Here is a 23,993-nt window from a genome sequence, read left to right on the forward strand (position 1 = left end):
TTGGATCCCAATCCAAGCAAATGCTGAAGAATGAATTGTGGGAAAGACTCCCTACTGGCTGATTCCATTTATAGGACAATCTGGCAAAGACAAAACCAGATGGACAGAAAACCATTCAGTGGTTGCCAGGTGTTGTAGGGTGAGGTGGGGAGAGGCTGACCACAGAGGGGCAACTCCAGGGAATTTCAGGGCAAGAGGACTTTCCTATATCTTGACTGTGGGTGTGGGTACAGCACTGCATGCATTTGCCAAACAGATGTAACTGAAAAGGGTGTACTGAAAAGGGTGACATTTGCTGTATGCAGACAGCACCTCAGTTAATTATGAGACAATCAAATCTGATCCCTAACTGGACATTTGGTGAAACTAAAGAATTATTGTTAATTATTAAAAGTGGACTCACATTCTATTAAAAAAAAAAAGCCCTCATCTTTTGGAGACACCTGTTCAAACACTGCTGGATCAGATGATTTGGTGCCAGGAACTCCTTCAGAAACACCTGGGGGTGTGTAAGGGTGTAGGTGACATAAGAGGAACTCATGAGACTATTCTTTCACTTTTATGTATGTTTGAAGTGTTCCAAAATAGAGTAAAAACAAGCAAAGATTATGTGTAAAGCAAATCTGTACAGCCTTTGGGTATGGATTCCCCAGCCCAGGGCAGGAAATACGATTTGTGAGGACAAGTTCTCACTTGGAGCAAGTCGTTGGCCTCGCCACAACCTCCTGGGGGAGGGGCCATTATTACTCCCAATTTAGAGATGAGGAAACAGACACAGAGGCAAAATGACTTGCCAATAAATACAGGATTCAGAGCCACCTGTGCAGGTCCTGAAGCCATGCGTCCTCCCATGTCAGCCTCCCCTCACCTACAGGAGAGCAGTATACACACGCACACACGCACACACACACACTCCAGGTCCTCGGAAAAACCCCCATTCCCACATATCTGCAGGTAAACAGGACCAGTGTGTTCTCACTGGAGACTTATAGGGGGATTCAGGGTGATCCACACACAGACCTCTCCTTCCCTGAACACAACCACTTGGCAAACTTTTAAACGGTAATTAGGACAGCAAGCATTGGCACAAACTGGGAAATTAGACACGAGAAGCTTTCGACCTCACAGGGCAAGTATGATTTTTTTTACAACTCATGAGTTGGCGTTTGCTGGTGGGAGTGGTCCGGTGGTTGGTTGGTGGCTGTCCCCGGATGGAAGCCGTGGGAGGAAGGCCTGGCCCGGGAGGAGGCTCCAGGGGCAACCGAAAGGTGGCTTCCGATCTCTGACAGGCACCGGTGGCCCTCAGGATTCTGCCTCCATCAACCAAGAATCCATGGTGTCCAGCAAAGTGCTGACTGGGTTTGTAAAACTGGACTTACGCCTACGTCACTGTGATTTTCACAGCTCAATAATTTAAACCATTCATCAGGAGGAGGGTTGTTCAAAAAAATAAGAGCCCCACTTTCACCAGCTCGTTGTGGTTTTGATTTACATTTCCCTGATGATCAGTGATGCTGAGCATCTGTTCATCTGTTGGTCACCTGTATGTCTTCTTTGGAAAAATGTCTATTCGGGTTCTCTGTCCATGTTTAGTTGAATTAGTTATTTTTTGGTGTTGAGTTGTGTCAGTTCTTTATATACTTTGGATATTAACCCATTATCAGATATGTCATTTGCAACTCTCTTCTACCATTCAGTAGGTGGATGGATAAAGATGAGTGGAATATTACTCAGCCATAAAAAAGGACTGAAATCTTGCCATGTTCAGCAAAGGGATGGAGCCAGAGGGTATAATGTTAAGTGAAATAAGCCAGTCAGAGAAAGACAAGTGCCATATGATTTCACTCATATGTGGAATTTAAGAAACAAATGAACAAACAAAACAAAACAAAAAAACCAGACAAGCACAGAAAACAGACTCTTACCGACAGAGAACAAGCTGGTGGTTATCAGAGGGGAGGTGGGGGGGGATGGCTAAAACAGATAAAGGGGATTAAGACCACACTTGATGAGCACTGATGCACTGAACCATTGCATCGTTACATTGTACTCATGAAATTAACATACACTGCATATTAATTATGCTTCAATTTTTAAAAAAGAAAACAAGTTTTTAAAAAAGGAAATGGGGGCGGCCCCGGTAGCGCAGCGGTTTGGCGCTGCCTGCAGTCCAGGGTGTGGTCCTGGGGTCCCGGGATCGAGATCCGCGTCGGGCTCCCTGCATGGAGCCTGCTTCTCCCTCTGCCTGTGTCTCTGCCTCTCTCTCTCTCTCTCTCTCTCTCTCTCTCTCTCTCTCTCTCTCTCTGTGTCTCTAATGAATAAATAAATGAATCTTAAAAAAATAAATAAAAATAAAAAAGGAAATGGAAGAAATCAAGTGTCCTCCACTGATCACACGCTCTTACCAAAATCGACCACTAGATGGTGCTAGGCAACTTCAGTGAGAAATTCCCGGGGGGAGGTTCACGCCTTCCAAAACAGGACCTTTTCCCTTTGCTGTCACAGAAGCGCTCAGTCAGCGCAATTTCGGAGGCCAGAAGTGCCTGTGCCTCCACTTCCACCTCTAAGAAGTGCCATCCCGGGGGTCTCATGCAGGGGCTATATTCAGCTTCAAAGCAGGGGCTGCCAGCTCTAACGAGGAGGCTGTTCCTTCCATCCTGTGGACTCGTGTTCTCAAACTTGAGCCTGCAAAATCACCTGGAGGACTTGTAAAAACAGATGGCTGGGCCCCACCACAAAGTTCCTGACTCAGGAGGTCTGGCATGGGCCTGTGAATCTGCATTTCTGACAAGCTCCCAGGTGATGCAGATGCTAGTTTAGGGACCTCACCCTGAGGGCCATGCTATGGAGGGTTTTGGAAGCATCAGACACTCTGACCAGAGACAGAGCCAGATGCTGGGGTGCTGCCAGCTGGGAGCCCTCGGCTACAAGTAATTTGCCCTCTCCCAGCCCCGTCCCTTGTCCCTAGTCATTGCATTGGCCCTGCTGAGGGGCTAAGCCACCAAATCTCCCTTGGAGCCCTCAGCTTAGCTATTTCTTGGGAAGCCTCCATAACCTTTGAAAATCAGCAAAAAGCCAGCCATAAGCAACTCCCGAATAGGCTGTGGAAGGCCCAAGCCAGGGACTCCGGTGGACTGATGTAGAACATTCTGACCCAACCTGGAGCCCACCCCTATACCAGTGTTCTCAACATCTGGTTCCTCAACCAGAAACACCATCACCTGGAAATTCAGAAACCCAAATTCCTAGGTCACACCCCAGCATGACTGAGTCAGAAACTCTTGGGTGGGCCCAGCCATATCTGTGTTTTAATAAGAGCTGATAAGGCAGGCTTTCGGTCCCCCTGACCTTTGCCCCTTAGCTTTCTGCCCATGAGTATGTTCTGTTACACGGCAAAAGGGACTTTGCAGATGTGATCAAGGTTCTTAATCAGACGTCCTTAAAAGATAGGGAGATTATTATAGATTATTCCCGATCATATGAGCCCTTAGGAGCAGAAGTCCGAGAGATGAGGTGTCCGAGAGAGAGTCCATGCACTGTTGCTGGATTTGAAGGTAGAAGGGGCCATATGCCTGGGGATGTGGGCAGCCTTGAGAACAACTCCTGGCCGACAGCCAGCAAAGACATGGGGTCCTCGATCCTACCTGCACACAGAATTGAATCCTGCCAATGACTTGAATGAGACTGGAAGATTCTCCGCTGAGAGACTCCAGATAAGAAGGCCAGCCAACTTATATCAGCCTTGTGAGACCCAGAGCAGATAAACCAACTAAGCCTGCCCAGACTTCTAACCCATGGAAGTGGAGGATAAAGGACTGCTCTTTCAAGCCCTTGCATGTGTAGTAATTCATGAGAGCAGCAAGAGAAAACTAATACAACCTGTGTTTCACTAGACTCACCCCTAGATTTATTTAATAAAAGTACATGTTACTATATATAAAATGGTAATATTTTGATAACTATTTCAATGTAATTGGTTTCCTTTTAATGATACATATTTTTATTATATGCCCTTAACATCTTTCTGAGAACTGTTCCCCAGGCTTCACCAGATTGCCGGGCAGGTGGGTGCATCAGAAGTAAAGATCCCTGATTTAGAGAGACAACAACATCAGAGCAAGACCAGTAAATCTTCCTGCAGTGACTATAGGTGGGGACAGGCAGCCAAGCAGACAAGCTTATTTCATATTCTCAGAAACTAGATTAATCCATTAAGAAAGGTTTTACTTGGGGATCCCTGGGTGGCGCAGAGGTTTGGCACCTGCCTTTGGCCCAGGGCGCGATCCTGGAGACCCGGGATCGAATCCCACATCGGGCTCCTGGTGCATGGAGCCTGCTTCTCCCTCTGCCTATGTCTCTGCCTCTCTCTCTCTCTCTCTCTGTGACTATCATAAATAAATAAAAATTAAAAAAAAAGAAAGGTCTTACTTTCTTACATTCAACAAATGCATAGACAGAAATTTTTTTTGTCCTGGAACTTGAATTTACCATGTCAGGCTGGGTTCTTTCATCTTCTCATTATCTAGGGCAGGGTTTTCAACTTTGTCACCACAGCCACAGGAGGAGCCACATTTTACATCACAGACCATATACATCACACAACTATGTGCGTGTGTGTGTGTGTGTGTGTTTGAATATATATCTAAATATGCAAACATATATATTTAAAACACAGGTTTCACAAAACAAATCCCACCATTAGTAGCCATGCACTCTATTATTCCTTATTCTAGCTTAGTCTGGTGTTGTCAATTTCTTCTTTTTTAATGCCAATCACTAGTGCTGAATTGAGTTTACCACTCAGTGATGAATTGTAAACAGTGGTTTGGAAAACACTGGTCTCCAATCTCTCATTCATACACACGTACTTAATACACACACATGCACATACACACAGATACACAAACATATACATATTCAAATACACACACATATATGTACATAACACACATATACACCCATATACACACAAACACCTATACACACACAGACGTACACACACACACACACACACACACACACACCACACACTCACACTCGTTCCATTCTTCCAAGGCCTCAGAGGAACCACAAAAGACCAAGGCATCAAAATGGTGCATCAGGTCCCTGAGCCATGGTTTTCATGAGAAGGGTGAGTTTAAGGACAGTCTCAATTTTTCAAGCTGTGATCTTTACCTTGGGAGATAATCACCAGATCCCAGTTTGTGTTCAGTGGCCCCTGAGAGCAGGTAGTGACAGGTTTGTGCAGTGTGCAGTGGGACAGAAATGAAGATTCTGGAACCTCATGGTTCCCAAATGAGATCCTGGGCAGATCTGGAGAGCACTGAACAGCTACAAAAGCACCAGATCCACTGTGGCTTCAACTTTTGATTTTACAGGCATTGGAGGCATAGGGGCAGAGTAACATGTAAATGTTCCAGGTTTCCTAAATAGTCCAATTTTTCAAACTTTCTGTTCTCTTGTCCTTCATGTGTACTTGTCAAACCAAATGTCAATTTATTTTTAGATTTAGGAAACACAGATGCACAGTACTTTAACCCAATGGGCCCCATCAGAATGGTATAGTAACGAGAGACAAAAAAGTAGACAGAATCAGGGGGACGAGCCACAAAGTTCATTAACTGAGAATGGAGGCCACAGAAAGAAGAGTGAGTTTTTCTGGTGACTTTAGTTTTCAAATGAAACCTCACCAAAAAAAGGGGGAGAGGGAGTGGCAGTGGGAGCTTCACGCTAACAAATTCTGAGCAGAGGCAAACATTGACACAACCACCCTTTCCCAAGCCTGTTATCAAATTCCAAAGGAGAGATTTTTAGGTCATGAAAAGAGAAACAGGAAGCATAGATTTGACCAAGTGGAAGATAAAAATTCCAATATGTATGCATCTCTTCTTATTTTTAAGAGCAGGGTTAAACTGGGCATATCGATGGTGCGGAAGTCAGGAGAGCCTCGGAGAGGAGCGGCAGGAGGAGAACCTCTGAGGCTCCTGGAATTAGCAGACCCATTATCCCCACTTACCCAGGACTCTGCTGGTCTGGGCATGAAAGTCCTCCGTCCTGGGAAACCCTCAAAGCAGGACAGCTGGTCACACTACTTAGAAAGGCCAATTTCTGGCTCTGAGCACTGGACACATGGGTGTGTTGAGTGTGTGAGAACACCCCCCCCCCTTGGATACTTGTACACTTTTCTGCATCCACAGGACACCTGAATAAAACGTGCTGTAAAACCCAATTCACATGTGTGGTGTGAACACCCAGTGGCGAGCAGTGGACAGGAGGGTGCAGAGTCGTACCTGGGCCTGCAGCTCCGTTCTCTGTGCCTGCAGGAGGGACACCACCTCCCGGCCCTCTTCCAGCTGACTCTGCAGGGCAGCAGCTTCCCGTTCTGTAAGGAGCTTTTCCTGCATGAAAAAGCCAGATATAGCACTCACATGTGCCTGATATGTGAGGAAATCCAAAGGCAAAGGGTACAAAGAAGCTTCTTCCTGCTTCATCCTGCTTATGTCCCTTTGCCCAGATTCATAGGCTGAAGTCCTGCCCCTCAATAGGATGGTAGTAGGAGTTGGGGTCTTCAGGAGGGGACTGGGCCTAGATGAGGTCATGAGGATGGAGCACTCATAGTTGGGGTGGTGTCTTCATGGGAAGAGGAGGAGACACCCAAGTGCTTACTCTCTCTCTCTCTCTCTCTCTCTCTCTCTCTGTCTCCACGATGCACCAAGGAAAATCCATGTGAGGACACAGCAAGAAGGCAGCTGTCTACAAATCAGGAAGCAGGCCCTCACAAGAACTGAATCTGCCAGCACCCTGATCTTTGACCTCCAGCCTTCCCAGAATGGTGAGAAACAAATGTCTGTTGTTTGTGTGGCACCATCTGTGCTGTTAGTTACAGCAGCCCAAGCTAAGACAGGTCCAATGGTGGCCACCCTTTATTAGCACCTTTCCACTTTGGCTTCAGAGTCTGAACCATAAATGCTATGAGTGTAAAATCACAGGAGAGCTATATTTTAGACCTGGCTGTGCCGTAACCTGGCTAAGAGACTCTGGACAAGGCACGTCTTTTCCTTCTATGAAAAGGAAAGTTGGGAATGCAGACTCTTGCTGGGCTCTGCTGTCTGTCCATGCAGATGGCATGGTCAGTCTGAGCCCTGGCCTTTCAACTGGGCTGAGATGTCACTGTTGCACCAGGCAGGAGCTGTCGGGCTCCAAGGGACTAAAGGGAAGTAAGGGCCCCATCTTATCAACATTCCACAGGGCAACATGGGAGAAGACCTGCCTCAATCTCACCACACAACCAAGTGGCCGCCATTCTCCACCCAGCCCCTCCACTGCCTGTTCAAAAACATCCAAATCAGGGGCACCTGTGGGGCTCAGTGGTTGAGCATCTGCCTTTGGCTCAGGGTGTGATCCCAGGGTCCTGGGATCAAGTCCCACATCAAACTCCCCACAGGGAGCTTGCGTCTCCCTCTGCCTATGTCTCTGCCTCTCTTTCTGTGTCTCTTATGAATAAATAAAATATTTTTTAAAAAAACAAAACAAAACATCCAAATCACTTGTAAAAATCCTGACTGCTCAAGAGGAGTGCTGACACAAAGCACAGCATGCTGCCCCACCGCCAGGCAAAAATAAAAAACCAAGCATGAGCCCAGTGCTCCCCTGTCCAAAGCCACACCTGTACAGCAGCCACTGCTTTCCATCACTTTGCATAGTGGCTGGAACAACAGCAGAAGCAGAGAAAGCTACAGCAAGACAAACGTGCAGAAAGGGAGGAAGCGTGATCCAGGTCCCCAAGTACTAGCACGTGGAAGGTGTGCATACATGCGACACTTTGCAGATTCTAGCTCTGCAGTGTCAGGAGAGAGGCAGACCCGGTACACATACATTGCCCCCACCCCACTGCTAGGGCCCTGCCTGCTTGCCTGGCCCTGTCTCTCCTCACTGCCCAGCTCCTATTCATCTTACACCCCTCCTCATGCCTGCCCCCAGTGTCCACAGTAGACCCTGGGATTTTCATTGAAGAGGAAGGAAGACAGCCTAGCCACTGTCAGCTGGTAGCAGCACTAATCACCAGGTCGTAATGCTCCCTACTTATAAATGACCCCCACCCCTGCACCCAACATCTGAATATGTCACACTGGGACCATGGGGGAATGAGCCAGAAATAAGACTGCCCTGTGTCTGAGCACCCACAAAAATGACCAAATGGGACATTTGGTCCTCCCCACCAACACAAGTGATGCTCCTTAATCACCAAGTACCAATTATGTGGATGCTCAGTCATAGGACCAGCCCTCTCCTGAGGGCACCCAATTAAGAGCAGGTCCCTCCCCCAGATCACCTAACAGGCCAGTGAAAAATACACTCAGTTTATGTGACCATAGATGTTCCCCAGTGGCTAGAGGGCATCAGCTTTATGCTTTACTGACTTGTTAAGGGGTGACCTGTGTTCCTAAGCAACAACACTAATTATAACCTCATTGTGCAAAGGCGACTTACACATTTTCCAGGTAACAAGAGTCAATGAAACAATGCTGAAAGGGACCGTCTAGTTCATATATAGAATGTTTAAGTGACAATAAGTAAAGAATGTGATGCTTCCTGGATCTGTGCCTCTCCTAGGGGGGGTTCTACTAAAAGATAGGTTCTGTGGATCTGTGCTCAGGCTGGAGATTCTGCATTTCTAACTGGCTCCTAAATGAAGCTAAGATCACTGATGATCTCTGATGCTCTCAGACTAAGTCCAGACAGTCCACATATTCTTACAACTCAGAAGAATTTTGTTATAAAGAAACAGATGATATGATTTTAAAAGTGTGCTTTGGTGTAAAACACCTTTGAATCAAGGGAAAAATGAGTATGCACAATAAAAATAAGATATCTGGAAAGAAATCTCTAACAAAGAAAATTAAGGCGTCAGGAAAAGGTCTTTTAGGTCTTTGCAGATCCTTGGTTATACCAATTATGGAGGGCGGGCACCCGAAATGGTGATTGGCGGGCAATCCGGATGAGAATATCCCCAAGAACAAGCAACCTCCTACCTCAGGGATGTTACTTGGCAGAGTTTTAAAGTGTCTTCTAGAGGTGCCTGAATGGTGCAGTCATTTAAGCGACCAACTCTTGGTTTCAGATCAGGTCATGATCTCAGGGTAGTGAGATCAAGTCCCGCATTGGGCTCCATGCTAGGGGTGGAGCCTGCTTAAGATTCTTTCCCTTTGCTCCACCCCCGACTCCTCCACATGTGTGCTCTCTATATATAAATAAATAAATCTTTAAAAAAAAAATAAAGTGTCTTCTAAAAGCAAATGTTGGGGTTTCTTCAGCTTTGATATAAAAAAGTTAAAAAAAAAAAAAAGAAAAGGACCCAAGCAGCCAGCAGCCCTGGCCCACAGGCTCTGCAGCTTATCTGCATCCTGCTTGGGAGCTTCTAAATGAGGGAATCAGGACTCTACCTGCCAGGCAACTGATTAATTGACTTGGGGTGTGGTCTAGGCAGACGTGCAGACAAATCCAAGTGTCACTGGGGTTAAACACCACTGTCCTAAGTCATCCTTAAAAAATATCCAGAATCTCAACCAGTTGACCAGTCCATCAAACCCGTAGAGTTTGGTAGAGCCTACCACAGCCTCTGCAGAAGGGACACTGGGACATTTTTGTTTTAATCTGCATTACTGTCAGCTTATTTTTACAAGTCTCATGTTAAGCATCACAAAATCCACTAAACCACATTAAGAAAAAACTATACCAGCAGCTAGAGAGCTCAAAAAAGAAGGAACGTGGAACATTATATCAGAAATAAGGTTTTTACATCCAAATTCACATTTTTAAAAATTGGCTTCTGTAATCTCTATTTTTTCCTAGTAGTTTTCGTCCCACAAACTCACACAATCATTAACAGAGACCATCCTTGAAAACACAATCATGAATTCTCAGGGCCCCTCTGTATTCAAAATTTATGGTCAAGTTGATAAGGAGAATAAGAAAACAGACTATTTTTAAAAATGGGCAAGAGATTTGATCAGATACTGCAACAAAGAAGCTACATGAATGGCAGATAAGCCCACAAAAAGATGCTCAGCATCCTTAGCCCTTAGGGAATGCAGTTAAAAGCACGGTGAGGTATCCAACATACCTATTAGAAGAACAAAAAGCTAAAACAAAATAAAAACCTGACATACCCAGTGCTGGCAAGCATGCAAAGCAACTGAAACTCTCATACATTCATCGCCGATGGGCCGCAACAATGCAAACCACTTTGGGAAACAGTCTGGCAGTTTCTTATGAAGTACACAGGGAAGGACAGCCCAGAATTCTCAGGGGCAAATGCCTAAGATGATGGTCAAGGACGCAATTTCTGTCCTCAGCTGCTTAAATACCAGTGTTCCCAGTCTGAGTAAAAGAACAGAAAGGTAAACTTCCAACGTGAATGCAGAGTGAGCGTGGTGCCAGTGAACCCACTGCAGCTCAGCGCCCGGTCTGACCTGATACCTTGTGTGGGCCTCTGTTTGCAAGGCCCTTGGCAGAGTAAGAGTCATCCCCAAATATGCTTTCCCTGCAGCCTGGGCTCCGTCCGACTCTTACCTCTCTCATCCCACTTGTGATGGCAGATGCTTGAGGGGTGGTCTGGACAATCTGCTGCAGGATGGTGACATACGTCTGAATTTCCAAGAGATTCTGTTGGGGGAAGGAAAACATTCTCATTAAAACTTGAGCTGCTTGAGATTTTGCCTCTAGGACCAGAAGATACCATGGATGAATGTTTTCACATGTTCACCATCACAGACAAGACAGGCAGTGACCTGAGCAGTGGACACTTTAACCTTCACGAGAACAAGGGGGCAGATGAAGAAACTGAGGCTTGGTTTATCTTGCCATTTCCTTTCAGTGACATGGACACTTTGCTGCTGGTCTTCCTAGAGCCCACGATGGCAAAGCTATGAGAGAAAAGCAGGGACAGGGCACCAAGAGACCCCGCAGGGTACAAAGGACCCTTTCTGTCCCCAGAACAGGGCAGTGCTTCTAAGGATGGCCAGTCAACCCCAGAGTAACTCACTTACTAGCTGGATGTGGCCTCGAATAAGTGATTTAAAGTCCTAAAATGCAGATTTTTTTTTCCATAGAAAAGGACTAACAATCTGGAGAGGGTATCTGACCCCCTTTCCCAGCAGAACACCTGCCCAGCTCTGTGTGTGAAAGCCAATGGCAGAGCACAGAGAACGGCCCTCAGCCAGACAACGGCCAATCCCCACAATGCCACCTCACCCTGACCCAAACCAATGACCCTTTGGCACAGAAGTAAAGAAGGCCAGCCTGTGGCCTCAATTAGGTCCAACCTTATAGAGCATTCCATCCTCCAGCACCCCCCATGGATCAGGGAAAAAGGCCAGACTCCAGCTAAGCCCACACCCTTGCTCAGCTCCCACCCCTGTACCCTGTTTGCCCTCCTTTCCTCCTGAGAGTGCACCACTAATACAGCAGTCACACAAAAATCACACCTTGGGCTCTACAGAAGCTTTGCTGTGTGAACTCTCACTATTATCGGGTTTTAAATGGCCTCGAAGAATGCTTTCAGCATAAAGATGGCCCTAGGCACCATTCCTGCAAAATACAGTGTGGGCAAGGCAGCGGATGGGGAGGAGGAAACAGGCCAGGCCCGGAGAAAAGGCAGAGAAATGCTACAGGGAGGGGGGCCCCTTCAGTGTGAGCAACACTGAGGCAGGAATAGAGTATAATGTTACTGAGCACACACCAAGCTCCAGGCTGTACCAGGTGTCTCACCTATACTCACATGCTGCCTCAGTTTCCCCAGAAGCAGATGGTTAGAGATGAAATGTTGTGACCCTGTCACACATGGAAGCCCTAGCCCCAAGGGATTGGGGTGTGGAGGTGGGGGCCTTTGGGAAGTAAGGAGATTTAGATGCAGTCTGAGGGTGGGGCCGCAGGATGGGATTAGTACCCTCAGAAGAAATGACACCAAAGAGGTGGCATAAGGAATGCCCAGGTGAACACACAGTGAGGAGGCAGATGTCTGCAAGCCAGGAAGAGGGCCCTCACCGGACCTTGACCATGCCAGCACCCCAATCTCAGTGTTACAGCCTCCAGAACCGTAGGAAACAAATGTCCGTTGCATATAAGCCACCCAGTTGGTGGTACTTTGTTACAGCAGCCTAAGCGAGCTAAGATACAGGCCCTAAGAGAAGGGTCTGAGTGCAAATAGTTTATTTGGGTGACGATGCCAGTAAACATTATTGGAGGAAGTGAGACAGGAAAGGAAGGGCCAATAAGGAGTGTGTTACAGGTAAGTTACCACTGTGACCATCTGGTGCTCAGGCCCTGTGGGGATCCCCGGGAGCCACACAGGACAGCAGGAGAGAGGGAGCTGGGGCATGAATCCACCAACATGCATCAATCACTGGCTGAGGCTGCTCCCCAACACTCCCCCACTGCCTGGACAGCATCCAGAGGTACAGCTGCAGATACTGGCAGCTGGAGGGAGCCCACAGGCCAGCAGAGAGGTCAGCCCCTAGGACCACGGCCAGGCTCACAGGTCCACTACAGTTACCCCTGTGCAGGAGAGTCTGCCATTTGCATTTTGAAGATGCAGCTCAGAGTGGGAAGGCTACCTGCCCAGGCTACAACAGCTCCAGGATTTGATTTTTCCAGTACACCACGGCCCCCCAGAGTCAGGCCTGTGAGAAGCTAGTGGGGGTGGGAGGCAGAGCAGAGCACTACATGACAGGAAGTTCCTGAGTGCCAGCTAACTGGTTAGAGGCAGAGCTAATATATATATATATATTGCATTTTCTGTGTTTCTGCATTTTCTGAGCCAAAACAACTGACAGGTCCTAGCTTACTCAGGATGACCTATGTAAAATTGTTTTGTGGATTGTAACGTACTCAACAGACATTAGTTCCCAAGCCCTGCCCCCAACACACACGCAATTAATTACCTCCTCTTCTGTACACATCTGACTCACTGAGTGCCCTCTAGCAACCAACCCCTCACCCACTTGGTTCAGGGGCAAAACACACAGAAGGAACCCAGTAGAGCAGGCTCCTGTGTCAGCCACAAGTACCCTGGCCTTGCCTGGCCAAACCCAAACTGGATTATCTGGGGGAAGGACTTCAGAAGGTTCCTGGTTACCTTTTTGTACCTGTCCTTTGCTGCACTGATATCATCCTGTAGAAACTGGGCTTCGATCTGAAGGCGCAGGTTATGTAGTAAGGCTTCATCAGCTTCCTGCAACAAGAAAATGAGTCACACAACCAAGTCAAAGGGGCCACACAGTGGAGGTATGGGCACAAGGGTGTGAAACCAGCCAGGAGTATGGGCACATGGACCTGCTGGGGGTCTTACTAAAAGGTAGATTCTTGTTCAGTAGGTCCGGGAGAGTGTCTGAGATTCCACATCTCTAGTAAGGCACTGGACCTGGTCTAGAACAGTTCTCAACAGAGACTGATTTTGCCCCCAAGGGGACATTTGATAATATCTGGAGACATTTCAAATTGTTACCACTTGGGTGGTAGGGTGTGATGGCTGGCATCTAGTGAGCAGAGGCCATGGATGCTGCTAAATATCCTACAATACACAGGACAGCCCCACACAACAAAGAATGCTCCAGTCCAAAATGTCAGTCGTGCCAGGGTTACAAAACCCTGATCCAGAAATATCAGGGAGAAAATCAGGATATAGTTATATACCAACAGCCTTAAAATTTAAGTAATATCTATATCTGTTCTGTATCTCATCATCAGGAAGTTGAGTTTCTAAGATCAGGAAAGAGTCTTCTGTAAATACTGAAACTTTCGTTTTAATAGTTTTCTCCCAAGGACTGCTGACACTTATCCGGATGCAAAATGCATTTTTTTAAATGACTGCTGTGGTGAACAGTGTTTATTCCTTTAAAGCTGGAAATGACACTTAGGACACAAGGCTGAGTGTTCTCGTCCAACATTCTGATAGTTCCCTGACTTTCATCTCATCGCTCTTGTTTAGGTGAACCAAAAAGGCTAAAATCCTATGCTCTTAATAAGATAGTGCAGTGATGGCTGGAACCTCCTGAATACTACAGCAGTCCAGTGTGACATTACCAGCGAGCATTATTTGGGTTCCTTGGGATTGTCACTCTCTCGAGATACCTCTGTCACGCACAACTGCCAGTACTTGAGCCCTTGCCAAATGAATTTTTTACTGACTTGTTAAAAAGCATGATGAATGGGAGCCATGGGCTTTCATTAATAAAGGTGGATATGTGGTTGGCTAACGTATTTAAGACATTCTCCATCCTTGAGAATGAGGATGGAGAGTTAAAACAGTCAGGCATGAGGACTGGCCAAGGTATTTTGAGACATCCCCACTTACACTACTAGGATTTAGATTCCAGGGAGGCCTTCTGCTTGCATTCCTCAGAAAGGCACTTGATTCCTTAATCATTCCTATAAAAGATGACTGATGTGGGAAGATTTTGATTGTCAGACGCTGATTATAAGGATATCAGAATTCCAACTCCAATGGACCACCTGCCTTGAATGAGCTTTTCATGCAAAGTGCTGCCTCAGCACCTACCACATCAGAGAGCTGGGACTTTATGAGACTAGAGAACAGGCTGTATGAACTTTGGGGGCCTGCATCAGAAGAAATGCTTAATTAAGAAATACATGCCTGTCTGAACTTAGTCTGGACCTTGAGCAAAACTGTAGAGGGACAGCTAATCCCCACCCAACTCAAACTTGAGGCTATTTTATCTACCAAAAAGAACTTTGAATTTATCTTTTAAGATTTTATTTATTTATTTGAGAGAGAGAGAGAGAGAGAGAATGCAAGGAGGAGGAGCAGAGGGAGAGGGACAAGCAGACTCTGTGCTGAGCATGGAGCCTGATTCAGGGTTCAATCCCACCACCCTGAGATCATGACCTGAGCCAAAATCCAGAGTTGGCCACTATCTGACTGAGTCACCCAGGTGCCCCGAAGTTTATCTTTAAAGAACTCTGAAGTTCTACAAAATCAACTAGGTCAATTGGCAACTGCCAGGAATTATCTTAAAGCATCACTTTTTGCATAGGCTTATGCAAATAAAAATGAAATAAGCTATCTTAATACAGCACTATCCAAGTCTCAGGCATATTTTTAAATTTTCTGGTAGCTCATTAAATAAAATGAAAAGAAACAGGTGAAAATAATTTTAAAAATATATTTTACTGCACCCAATATACCTAAAATATTATCCTTTCACCATGGAATCAATATTTTTAAAGTTATTAATGAGATACTTTACTTTCTTTTTTTTTCAGGCAAGGTCTTTGAAACCTGGTGTGCATTTTACACTTAAAACACATCATGATTTGAACTTCCTGTGCTTCCATTGCTCCCCAGAGCATATAGCTGATGGCTCTCAAGTGGGACAATGCAATTCTACAGGATTAATTTGGGGCACAAAGGAGCATACATACCGCTCTTCCTCAGTGTCTCCTCCAGGTTTCTGTCCGACGGGGAACATCCCCAGTTTCTCTCATTTCTGGTTACAAAATCCTTCCCTCTAAAGATTCTGAATCCCTTTACAGGTACCAGGGAGGCTAACACTAAGCAACCAAGTAGGGAACCCTTAGACAGAAGGAGAGAAGTACCCCAACCTGGAGCTGGTTCCCTGCCCACTGCCTCTGGACTCTTCTCTGCTTTCCCCAACCTGAAACTGGGCCTCTGCTACCCACTGGGAGATGCAAGAGCATAGTGGAAAATTGCACCCTTTGAAAGACGCACATAGGGTCTGAAGTCTTTTTTTTAATTCGAAGTAAGAGAAAGAACCAAATTACAAAACAGGGATGCATGGCTCCAGGAACTGGGCTCTGAAGTGTCAGAACTAAATTAATGTGAAAACTAACTATAGGCGTTCAGTTTCTGAGCTCATTCTCTTGATTAATGAATGACTCAGTCACTGACTTTCGATGAGCTCTGCCCTCAGGATTTAATGATGGGTCCTCAAATCCTGGGTCACAGGGATAGTAATGCAGAGTCCAGTGAATCCTCAACAGCATTGTTCCTTCTTTCAGAAGACGTAGGCTGTCCACCCCTGGAAGCTCCATGGATGCACCTGTATGATCAAGGGTTAATTACCCCATGAATGAAGTGAGCATGTCCCCCAGAATTCCTGGTGACTGGCTCTCTGCATTACCCAGAACTGTCACATCAGCCTGGTGAAGCCCCTTCATGAGAGAAATGGTAATGCAAAGAAAGCCCAGGTGTCGGGCACCTTGGTGGCTCAGTGGTTGAGCATCTGGCTTCAGCTCAGGTGGTGATCCCTGGGTCCTGGGATCAAGTCCCACATTAGGCTCCCCATGGGGAGCCTGCTTCTGTCTCTGCCTCGCTCTCTGCGTCTCTCATGAATAAATAAATAAAATCTTTAAAAAAAAAAAAAAAAAAAAAGCAAGGAAGCCCGGGTGTCTTTCCAGCAAGGGGAAAGAGCTGAGGAAGCAGAAAGAGCTGGGATAATTTATAGATCCCAAAGGAAAGGGCAGCCATGTCTCAAAAAGAATTGAAAACAGGGCAGGCCTAGGACTTGAGCGGCAGTAGGTAATGGCTGCAAATGAATTGGTTATTGGGTCTCCTCAGTCACATTTCTGGGAGAGACTTCTGGCTGTGATGGCCAACATGGGTCACATGACCATCCTCTTGACTGATGGTCCTACCAGGACCCCAGTGATGGGAGGGACAATCAAAGTGTGCAGGGATGCAGCTCCACTCCCTTCAGGGACACCGGATTGTTGTGGAGGTGATCCTCTACCCTGGGGACAGGGATACCCCTTGGAGGCGCATGGCTCAATATGGGGCATAATTGGTTGAAGACCTTGAGCTGGTCCTTCTAGATATCCTTCTACCCTCCCTACCCCCCACTCTTATCCCCACCCTCCCACCACACCCCTCTTAAGACTGCTGAGGATGAAGCAAGGCAGAGAATTCTCAAACATCTTCATTTTAACCAAAAATTTGTCCATGACTGACCCACAATCCCCAGAGCCGAGGAATTGGAAATAGTTTCAAATTGGAAATAGTTTCAAGGACCCTTTGTGTCATTACTTCTAAAGAGATCAAACACTCGCAGTGTTAGAAACAGAAGGAACCCTAGAGGTCATTGGTCCTCAAATGTTTTTTGAATCATATGTGTCATCTTTCAATCAAAATATCCCAGGATGCCAATGTATAGAGGCAAAGCAGAGGCATGCTTCTGGAAGGACATGATCACAGTACAGTAGGGGGGCAGGCTCCCCCACCCCCAGCAGCCCTCTATCCTCAGAGGTCCCTCTGCAGCTCCAAGGACCTGCAGGCTCTGTCAAACATAGCTCAGAATCTAGTGTCTCTGCTTACAGATGGACAGGCTGGGGCCAGACTGACCAGTGGGTCATGCAGCTAGTTAATGGAAAATAATGGGAAACAACAGGACTGGAATCTATCTTGGGCTTCTCTCTACTAGTCAAGATTGAGTGCTGAACTCCCTTTCTTCTTCAATCTTCCTGTGAGGATCACACCCAAACAACCACTCTCGGCTCCCATCAGCCAAGCCTTTAAAACTACCCAGGGTGATCATAAAGTCCAGCTGATATTTATCCTTAAAATAGGGATTACCCAGATGCTTCTGCAGCACATTCTCTTGCTTTGAGGACAATCATCTGATAAACTGCCTCCAACACTCGCAAAGGTGAGTAGGTGCCACTGGAATGTGCAGTTGCTGGTGTGTTGAGGAGAATTCATTTGGAAGTACTCTCTTTTGTTTGCACCAGAACTCAGAAATGTGTGGACGCTTGTGTTTTCATTATGCTTTGGATGCTGTCTGCTGCATTTTCAAAAGCTCCACCAGCAGAAACCTCTAGATTTTTTTTTCCAAATGTAGACTCTGGGTCAATAGTCTAATTTTAGAAAACATTCCAACCCTGATATGGTATGTGTTTGAGATCTAGGCCAGTGGTTCTCAAAGTGTGGTTAATGATGACGAGGGATAATGAGAAATGTAAAATGATTCAGAAATGTAAAATATCTGGCCAGTGGGTCAGAATTTCTGGGGTCAGGACCCAGAAAGCTGTATTTTAATATGCCCTCCAGGTGTTGCTGGTCCACACAGAATCACTGATCTAAACCATTTTTTGAGAAAGGGACTAGAGGGGGTGCCTGGGTGGCTCAGTCACTTAAGTGTCTGTCTTTAGCTCAGGTCCTGATCCCCTCATCCAGTGCCCTGTTCAGTGGGCAGCCTGATTCTCCCTCTCCCTCTGCCTGCCACTCTCCCTGCTTGTCTGCTCTCTCGCACACTCTCTGATAAATAAATAAATAAATAAATAAATAAATAAATAAATAAATAAATAAATTCTTTCAAAAAGAGAGACTAGAGTAGCTAGAGTCCAATGTGCCCTTGAAGAATCCACCTGCCAATCCATTTACAGAGATGCCAGAAATTCCACTAAAAACCCAACTGTCTATATCTTTTACCTAGTCTTAAATCCAGCATCCAAGCAGCTGCTCAGGAATGGGTATTCAAGTTCATTGAGATTTCTAGTTAGTTAGGGTTTAACTAAAAAAAAAAACACGTCAACCTTGGATGTCAAAAACCTTCCCCAAAATTGTATGTTTGCTTTCTTTCCTTCCCGATGCTAAGGCTGGCCTGAGGGTGATGCTGAGTCTGCTCTACAACTCTGCTCCCTGTCTTCCCACTGCCTCATCCTCTCTCCCTCTGTACTCCTGGCTCCTCCTCTGCCCTTCTGTTCTTCAGCCTCCCTATCTCCAGCCTCCTCCTGAACTCACCTTCCCAGTTCCCTCCCATCCTCTGCTCTGGAAGTTCCTCTCCAGCTCCAGAGTTGTTCTCAGGCAAAAGAAGCCTTGTAGCCCTGAAGGTGAAGGCTTCCCACCCCACCTTGTGTTTCCCCAATCACCCTAGTTTCTTGCCCTTTCCTGGATACATTGAAGATATACCAATTGCATGGAAAAGCACATATGGCAGCTTTAGGTTCTTCTTTAAAAGCTGTTTTTAAGTGAAAACATTTGACAACAACTTACATCATTTAAAATTTGGAGTATTTTCAAGGAAAAAGGAGAAAAACTTTAAAGCCTCCTTAGTGTTCTTGAGATAAGCAACACTGGGCATTATTGGGACCAATAACCATATATATATACATAGAGAGACAATAAGTCCTAGAGGTTAGCCAAATGCAGATATTTAAAAGTCATCAAGAATTCTTATTCCATCAAAAGTCTTAAAATCTCCATAACTGTGACTATAGCATGTACTTGGTATGTTGAGGAATTTATTTCAAAGTAACTAGCAAAGAGTGGCTGGCTTTAGCTTATTTTGGCTGTTAAAAATACAGCAGCTCTGTTCTGGAGATGTAATGACATGGGCAGTATAAACAGATGGATGACAGTTTGGTGAAAGCAACAGCAATCTGTCTTGTCAGCATATATTGTGATATTTTCAGAGCACGCTTCAGACTGGGTCAATGGTTTCTCCAGGACCCCACTTTCCACGGCCACATCTAGGGATGACTCCCTTCTACAAGACCAAAAGAAAGGGGCGCTGATACTGAGCTGACAGTCAAAACCATGTTGATCTGACATGAGGTAGACACTCAAAGATTTGTCAACTCAAATCACTGATATGACCAGCCAACAAGACGTGAATGTGCTCTTCCATTTCTACCTTCTCATGTGACCATCTCGATGGACAGAGAACAGGAAGGTCCAGCCTTCCCCTGGCCAACCCCTTGAGCGCCCCTGAGGCAAGGACTGGGTACATGTTGTTTACTCCAGGAAGCCCTGGAAGGGAGGAAGTGATCCAGGGAAAGGAACAAAGGCAATAAAGGTGTATAATGGACAAATCACCACTGTGCACAACCACGCCTCAGTAGTGCTAAGGACCCCTGAGACTGTGGCACTCACCTCTGAACCCTTGCTACGAGATGCGGGGCAGCTGGGGAACTCATCCACCTACCCCCACCCCTCAGCAGCTGAGGGCTGCTCCTGGGGTGCTAACACCCACACTTCTGGACTGGGCCTCCTGCAGATCAGGCAAATCTGTACAGCTTCAGACGTGGAGGAAGCTGCCAGTGTGTTCAGCATGTCTGTGGGATAGCCCAGGGGATAAGGATGGAGCACCATAAGCGTGAAGGGGACATTTTTACCCAGAGACCCTGGCTTTGTGTCTGTCTCCTGAGATTCCCTGACTGTCCTTGGGAGGCAGAGAAAGAGCCAAGTACACAAAATATTCCTGACTACACCTGCCAAGGATGGGCTGTGGGGCTCCAAGGTCATCGAACCTCACCAAGGGTGAGCCTCCTCACTGACAATGGAGGAGCTGGATTGGGTTGTTCCTGAGGGTAGAATGGATGACCAAAAAACTGTATAAGGCCCAAAGCTACTGCACGGATGCAGCCACCTCCCTGCGTCATGTATGTTGTGCTCATGATTTCTGCTACATCCAAGTACCACCTGTACTATTAGTCACTCCCTATTTTTCTTCAAATTGATTCATTTTTACTTACATGAATTCAAAAAGGAACTTCTTGGGGTCACCTGCTATCGAGAAGGGGTAAACATAAAAACAAATTCACAGCTATTAGACAATTAATCCTCCATGCGCCATCTAAAATCACCTAAAATCACCTCCTACTCCACCAGAGTCATGAATCCCACACTCTGGGGAAACTAAGCTGGCATCCATCACATCAAGTACTCTGTAATAATAATTGTGACAGGCAAGTCACATACACTATTATGTGACTTCATTCTTGCTATGCACATTGACAGACATCCACTCCATGATGGTGGCAATTATTATTGCTCCTACTTCAGAGATGAAGAAGCTCAGAGAGATGAGGCAGTTCACCCAAAGTTTCATAGATACTCAAGAGTGGCAGTCCTATTATCAGGCTGCTTTCCTTGTCTGGACCGTACAGCTCCCTTGTGGGCAGAAGTGTGTTTCCCTGGACCCAGGGAATAGACACGCTGATGCCCTGTGCTTGCTCTGGCCTGAGTTGCTGGTAGTAGCATCTTTCCCCAGAACTTCCCCAGTAACATTCTCATGGGACTGATGCTTCAGTTGTCCACATTCTCATCACAATATATATAAAGGTGTTACAGCTGTGTTCTCTGGGGGAGAAAATTGTGGGAGGCCTTTCCTTTACCGAGCATTATCCCCAATACCTTATTCTTCTACTGAGAATGTGTATTGCTTTTGTAATAAGAGAACAACAACAGAAGGCTGGAGCTTGTTTTTAAATCCAGTGTTACTTTCCACCAACACTAAAAAGAGGGATTCTTTCTCCCTCTTCTATGAAGAGTGCACATGATGGCACTGCATGAGTGCCAACCTTAGGAGTTTAAGGCCAGAGGGGACCCTGCTTGCAGTGAGGACAAATACTCACAAAGTAAAATGTGGTGGTTCTGGAGAGGGGCTGAAACTGGCATCTGAGTGAAGGGTGTCAGGCACCTATGTCCCTGGAAACTGTGATCCATGGCAGCCCCATCCGGCAGCCTGGGATCAACCACCAAACACAGGAATGGGGATGAGCTATAAGTATCAGCAAAACAGCTGGATGATATCTGATGCTAATAATACCCAAATCCTAGCTCAACCTTTAATAGGCTTGGGGCCATCTAGGTCCAACTCAATATAAGACCAATCATTGAGCCTGGGCACTGAGGGCTCTTCTAAGCACACTCACCTCCACCTTTGTGCTTATATCTGGGGTACTCACACAGTGGCTGGCCTGAGACAATCTGTTTTTATTAACTGACCTTGCTAATTACTGACAGCACACAGTGTCCTAGTTTGGACAATACATTATATCCTCACGCAGGGAAGAGCACAAAAGCATCATGTAGTAGGTAACATACACAAAGCAAAATTCAGTTTCCCTAGATTGTTGTTTTAACTTTCCCAGCAGTTAGCAGACTCATCCCAGACAAGAGAGGTCGGACAAAGCCAGGGACTGGCAAATATCCTGAGTTAAACTCTGACTATCTGAAGTGGTTACCTGGAGTGCCACGTGGAGAAGAATCCTAAGGCCATATCTGGGCACAGCAGGGAAAGGTGCTGTGTTTTATCAGTAGTTCTGATGAGGAATTACAGGTATAGAATGGAGGGGAAGGGGGCAAGCAGCCATGTGCCCTAAATAAGCAATTCTTCAATGAAACAGTCTCTATGGGTCTTTCTGCTCGGATATTTGAGCTCTGAAATGACAACTATTTGCCATCCCTGGTTGTGGCCAATCTCTGAGATCCAGGATTATTCCATTTGGTAGTCAAGTTCCCCTGGCTAGAGCAAAAAAGCCAGTTAGGATGATGTTGGAGGATCTGATGAAGGAAACTCCCTGCAAAGGAAAACCCTGCAGTACTCTGCAGTGGGGTCTCCAACAAGAAGCTAAGAATTCCTGGTGCCCCCCACATGACTACTCTCCAGATTCCCAGAGGGGAGAGCTTCAAGGGAAATGGCAATTTCTTCCTCTCTGAAACTTCTTTCTGTTTCTCTCTGTTCTCTGGGAGTTCTCTTGCAGAAGAGCAATCTCAAGACTCTCAGCCAACGGAGTAGAGACATCTTTGCATCCCATTAATCACTGGCCAAAGCAAGTTCTCTAAGTTTGGTGTATTTGGGACCAGAACATCTGAATGACACAACCATAGCTGGTCACTGTAATGCTGCCATATTTGGATAGCCTAGAGCAACCCATAAGCTTAATAGCCTAGGGTTCTCTCCAGAGACGGGGAGTGTTGAGGGAGAGGAGTGTGTGTCTTGTGTGTGTGTGAGTTCACACAAAGACTTAGTTGAAGCTAGGAATCAAGAAAGAGAGTGACAGCAAAAGAAATAGGTGAATCCTAAAAGGACACAGAGAGAAGGTGTGTGACAGTCATTTCAGTTACTAAGTTCCGTTCTCAAACTCAGATTCATGCTCAGCTCACCTTGTTAAGCCGTTCCAGCATTTCTTTTAGGAGCAGTTGACATTCACATTCATTTTCATACCTGCAAATGCGACACAAAAGCAAAAGTTGGACAGCTTCCATGATTCCATACGTGATGATCACACAATCAGTGTTAAGTTTCATCTGAGATGTGTGCTATGCCAGCTCTTCAAGGAGAGGTCCCTAAGGTTAAGATAGAGGCTAATACTGCATTGTGGAGCCTGCCACTCCCTGACCTCTTCCACAGCATGGTGTGTGCAGAGTGGTGCCATGGCCACCACACATGGGGGTAACTAGGAGTGGTGAATGGACCAGGAGTCCCCATCCTGGAGGCCCATCCCCCCACCCAGCCACCCCAAGGGGGAAGGAGTCATATCTCCACACACCCCTAATTCAAGCACAGTAGTGCCACAGAGACTGGGGCCTGCCCTCCATGACCTACAACAAACACCATTAACCTGACCTTGTTTGGTTTACCTACACTATTGTATTAACCCACATGTGTGAGTTTTTCTGGATTATGCCATTTAATCCTTACAAAACCCTGGAAGAGAGCTGTTATCATTGTTCCCCATGTGAAAGATAACGAAACTGAGACTGAGAAACTGCCCATGATCTTGAGCAGCTGCTTTGAACACCTCACCCTCACTCTCTGCCCTCACCCCTGCACACCAAAGGCCTCCTCTGAGGCAGCCCTCAACCTCTGACATAAATACCTCAGCTCCCTCACCCTCAGCTGGGACAACTGAAGTAGTTCTCTATCTGGCAGGTGAGCTCCAGATACCCACAATGTTAACTTGCTGGATAATGCACTCAGTATTTTCTGCCTTCCCCTCCTGTCTCACTTCCTCGCTCCCCAACCTTGCTCCTTAAGGACCTTCCAAATAAGCTACTTGCCCTTAAACCCCTTGATCAGGCTCGGCTTCAGGAAGATTCCAAACTAAAAAAAGGGGTGGAGTCAGGACTCACACTTGAATCTGACACCAAAAACTATGCCCTAATTTTCACACCACACTGCCTGGGTCAAGAAGGGATGTAAATATACAGAAACTGATAAAGCAGCAGGTAT

The 23,993-nt window shown here is 46.2% G+C and overlaps 1 protein-coding gene across 1 annotated transcript in view; it reads right to left on the minus strand.

Moving 5' to 3' along the window:
- The window catches only part of BFSP1 (beaded filament structural protein 1), a 36,556-nt gene that overhangs the window by 8,230 nt on the left and 4,333 nt on the right, over window positions 1-23,993 (minus strand). Inside the window, exons 2-5 of the mRNA XM_041732186.1 lie at window positions 22,925-22,985; window positions 13,136-13,231; window positions 10,573-10,665; window positions 6,291-6,398 (exon numbers count right to left, since the gene is read on the minus strand). Of these exons, the coding sequence (XP_041588120.1) occupies window positions 6,291-6,398; window positions 10,573-10,665; window positions 13,136-13,231; window positions 22,925-22,985 (358 nt within the window). The remainder of the gene's footprint in view (window positions 1-6,290; window positions 6,399-10,572; window positions 10,666-13,135; window positions 13,232-22,924; window positions 22,986-23,993) is intronic.

The sequence above is a fragment of the Vulpes lagopus genome, chromosome 18, assembly GCF_018345385.1.
Source record: "Vulpes lagopus strain Blue_001 chromosome 18, ASM1834538v1, whole genome shotgun sequence".
In the NCBI taxonomy this organism is placed as follows: Eukaryota; Metazoa; Chordata; class Mammalia; order Carnivora; family Canidae; genus Vulpes; species Vulpes lagopus.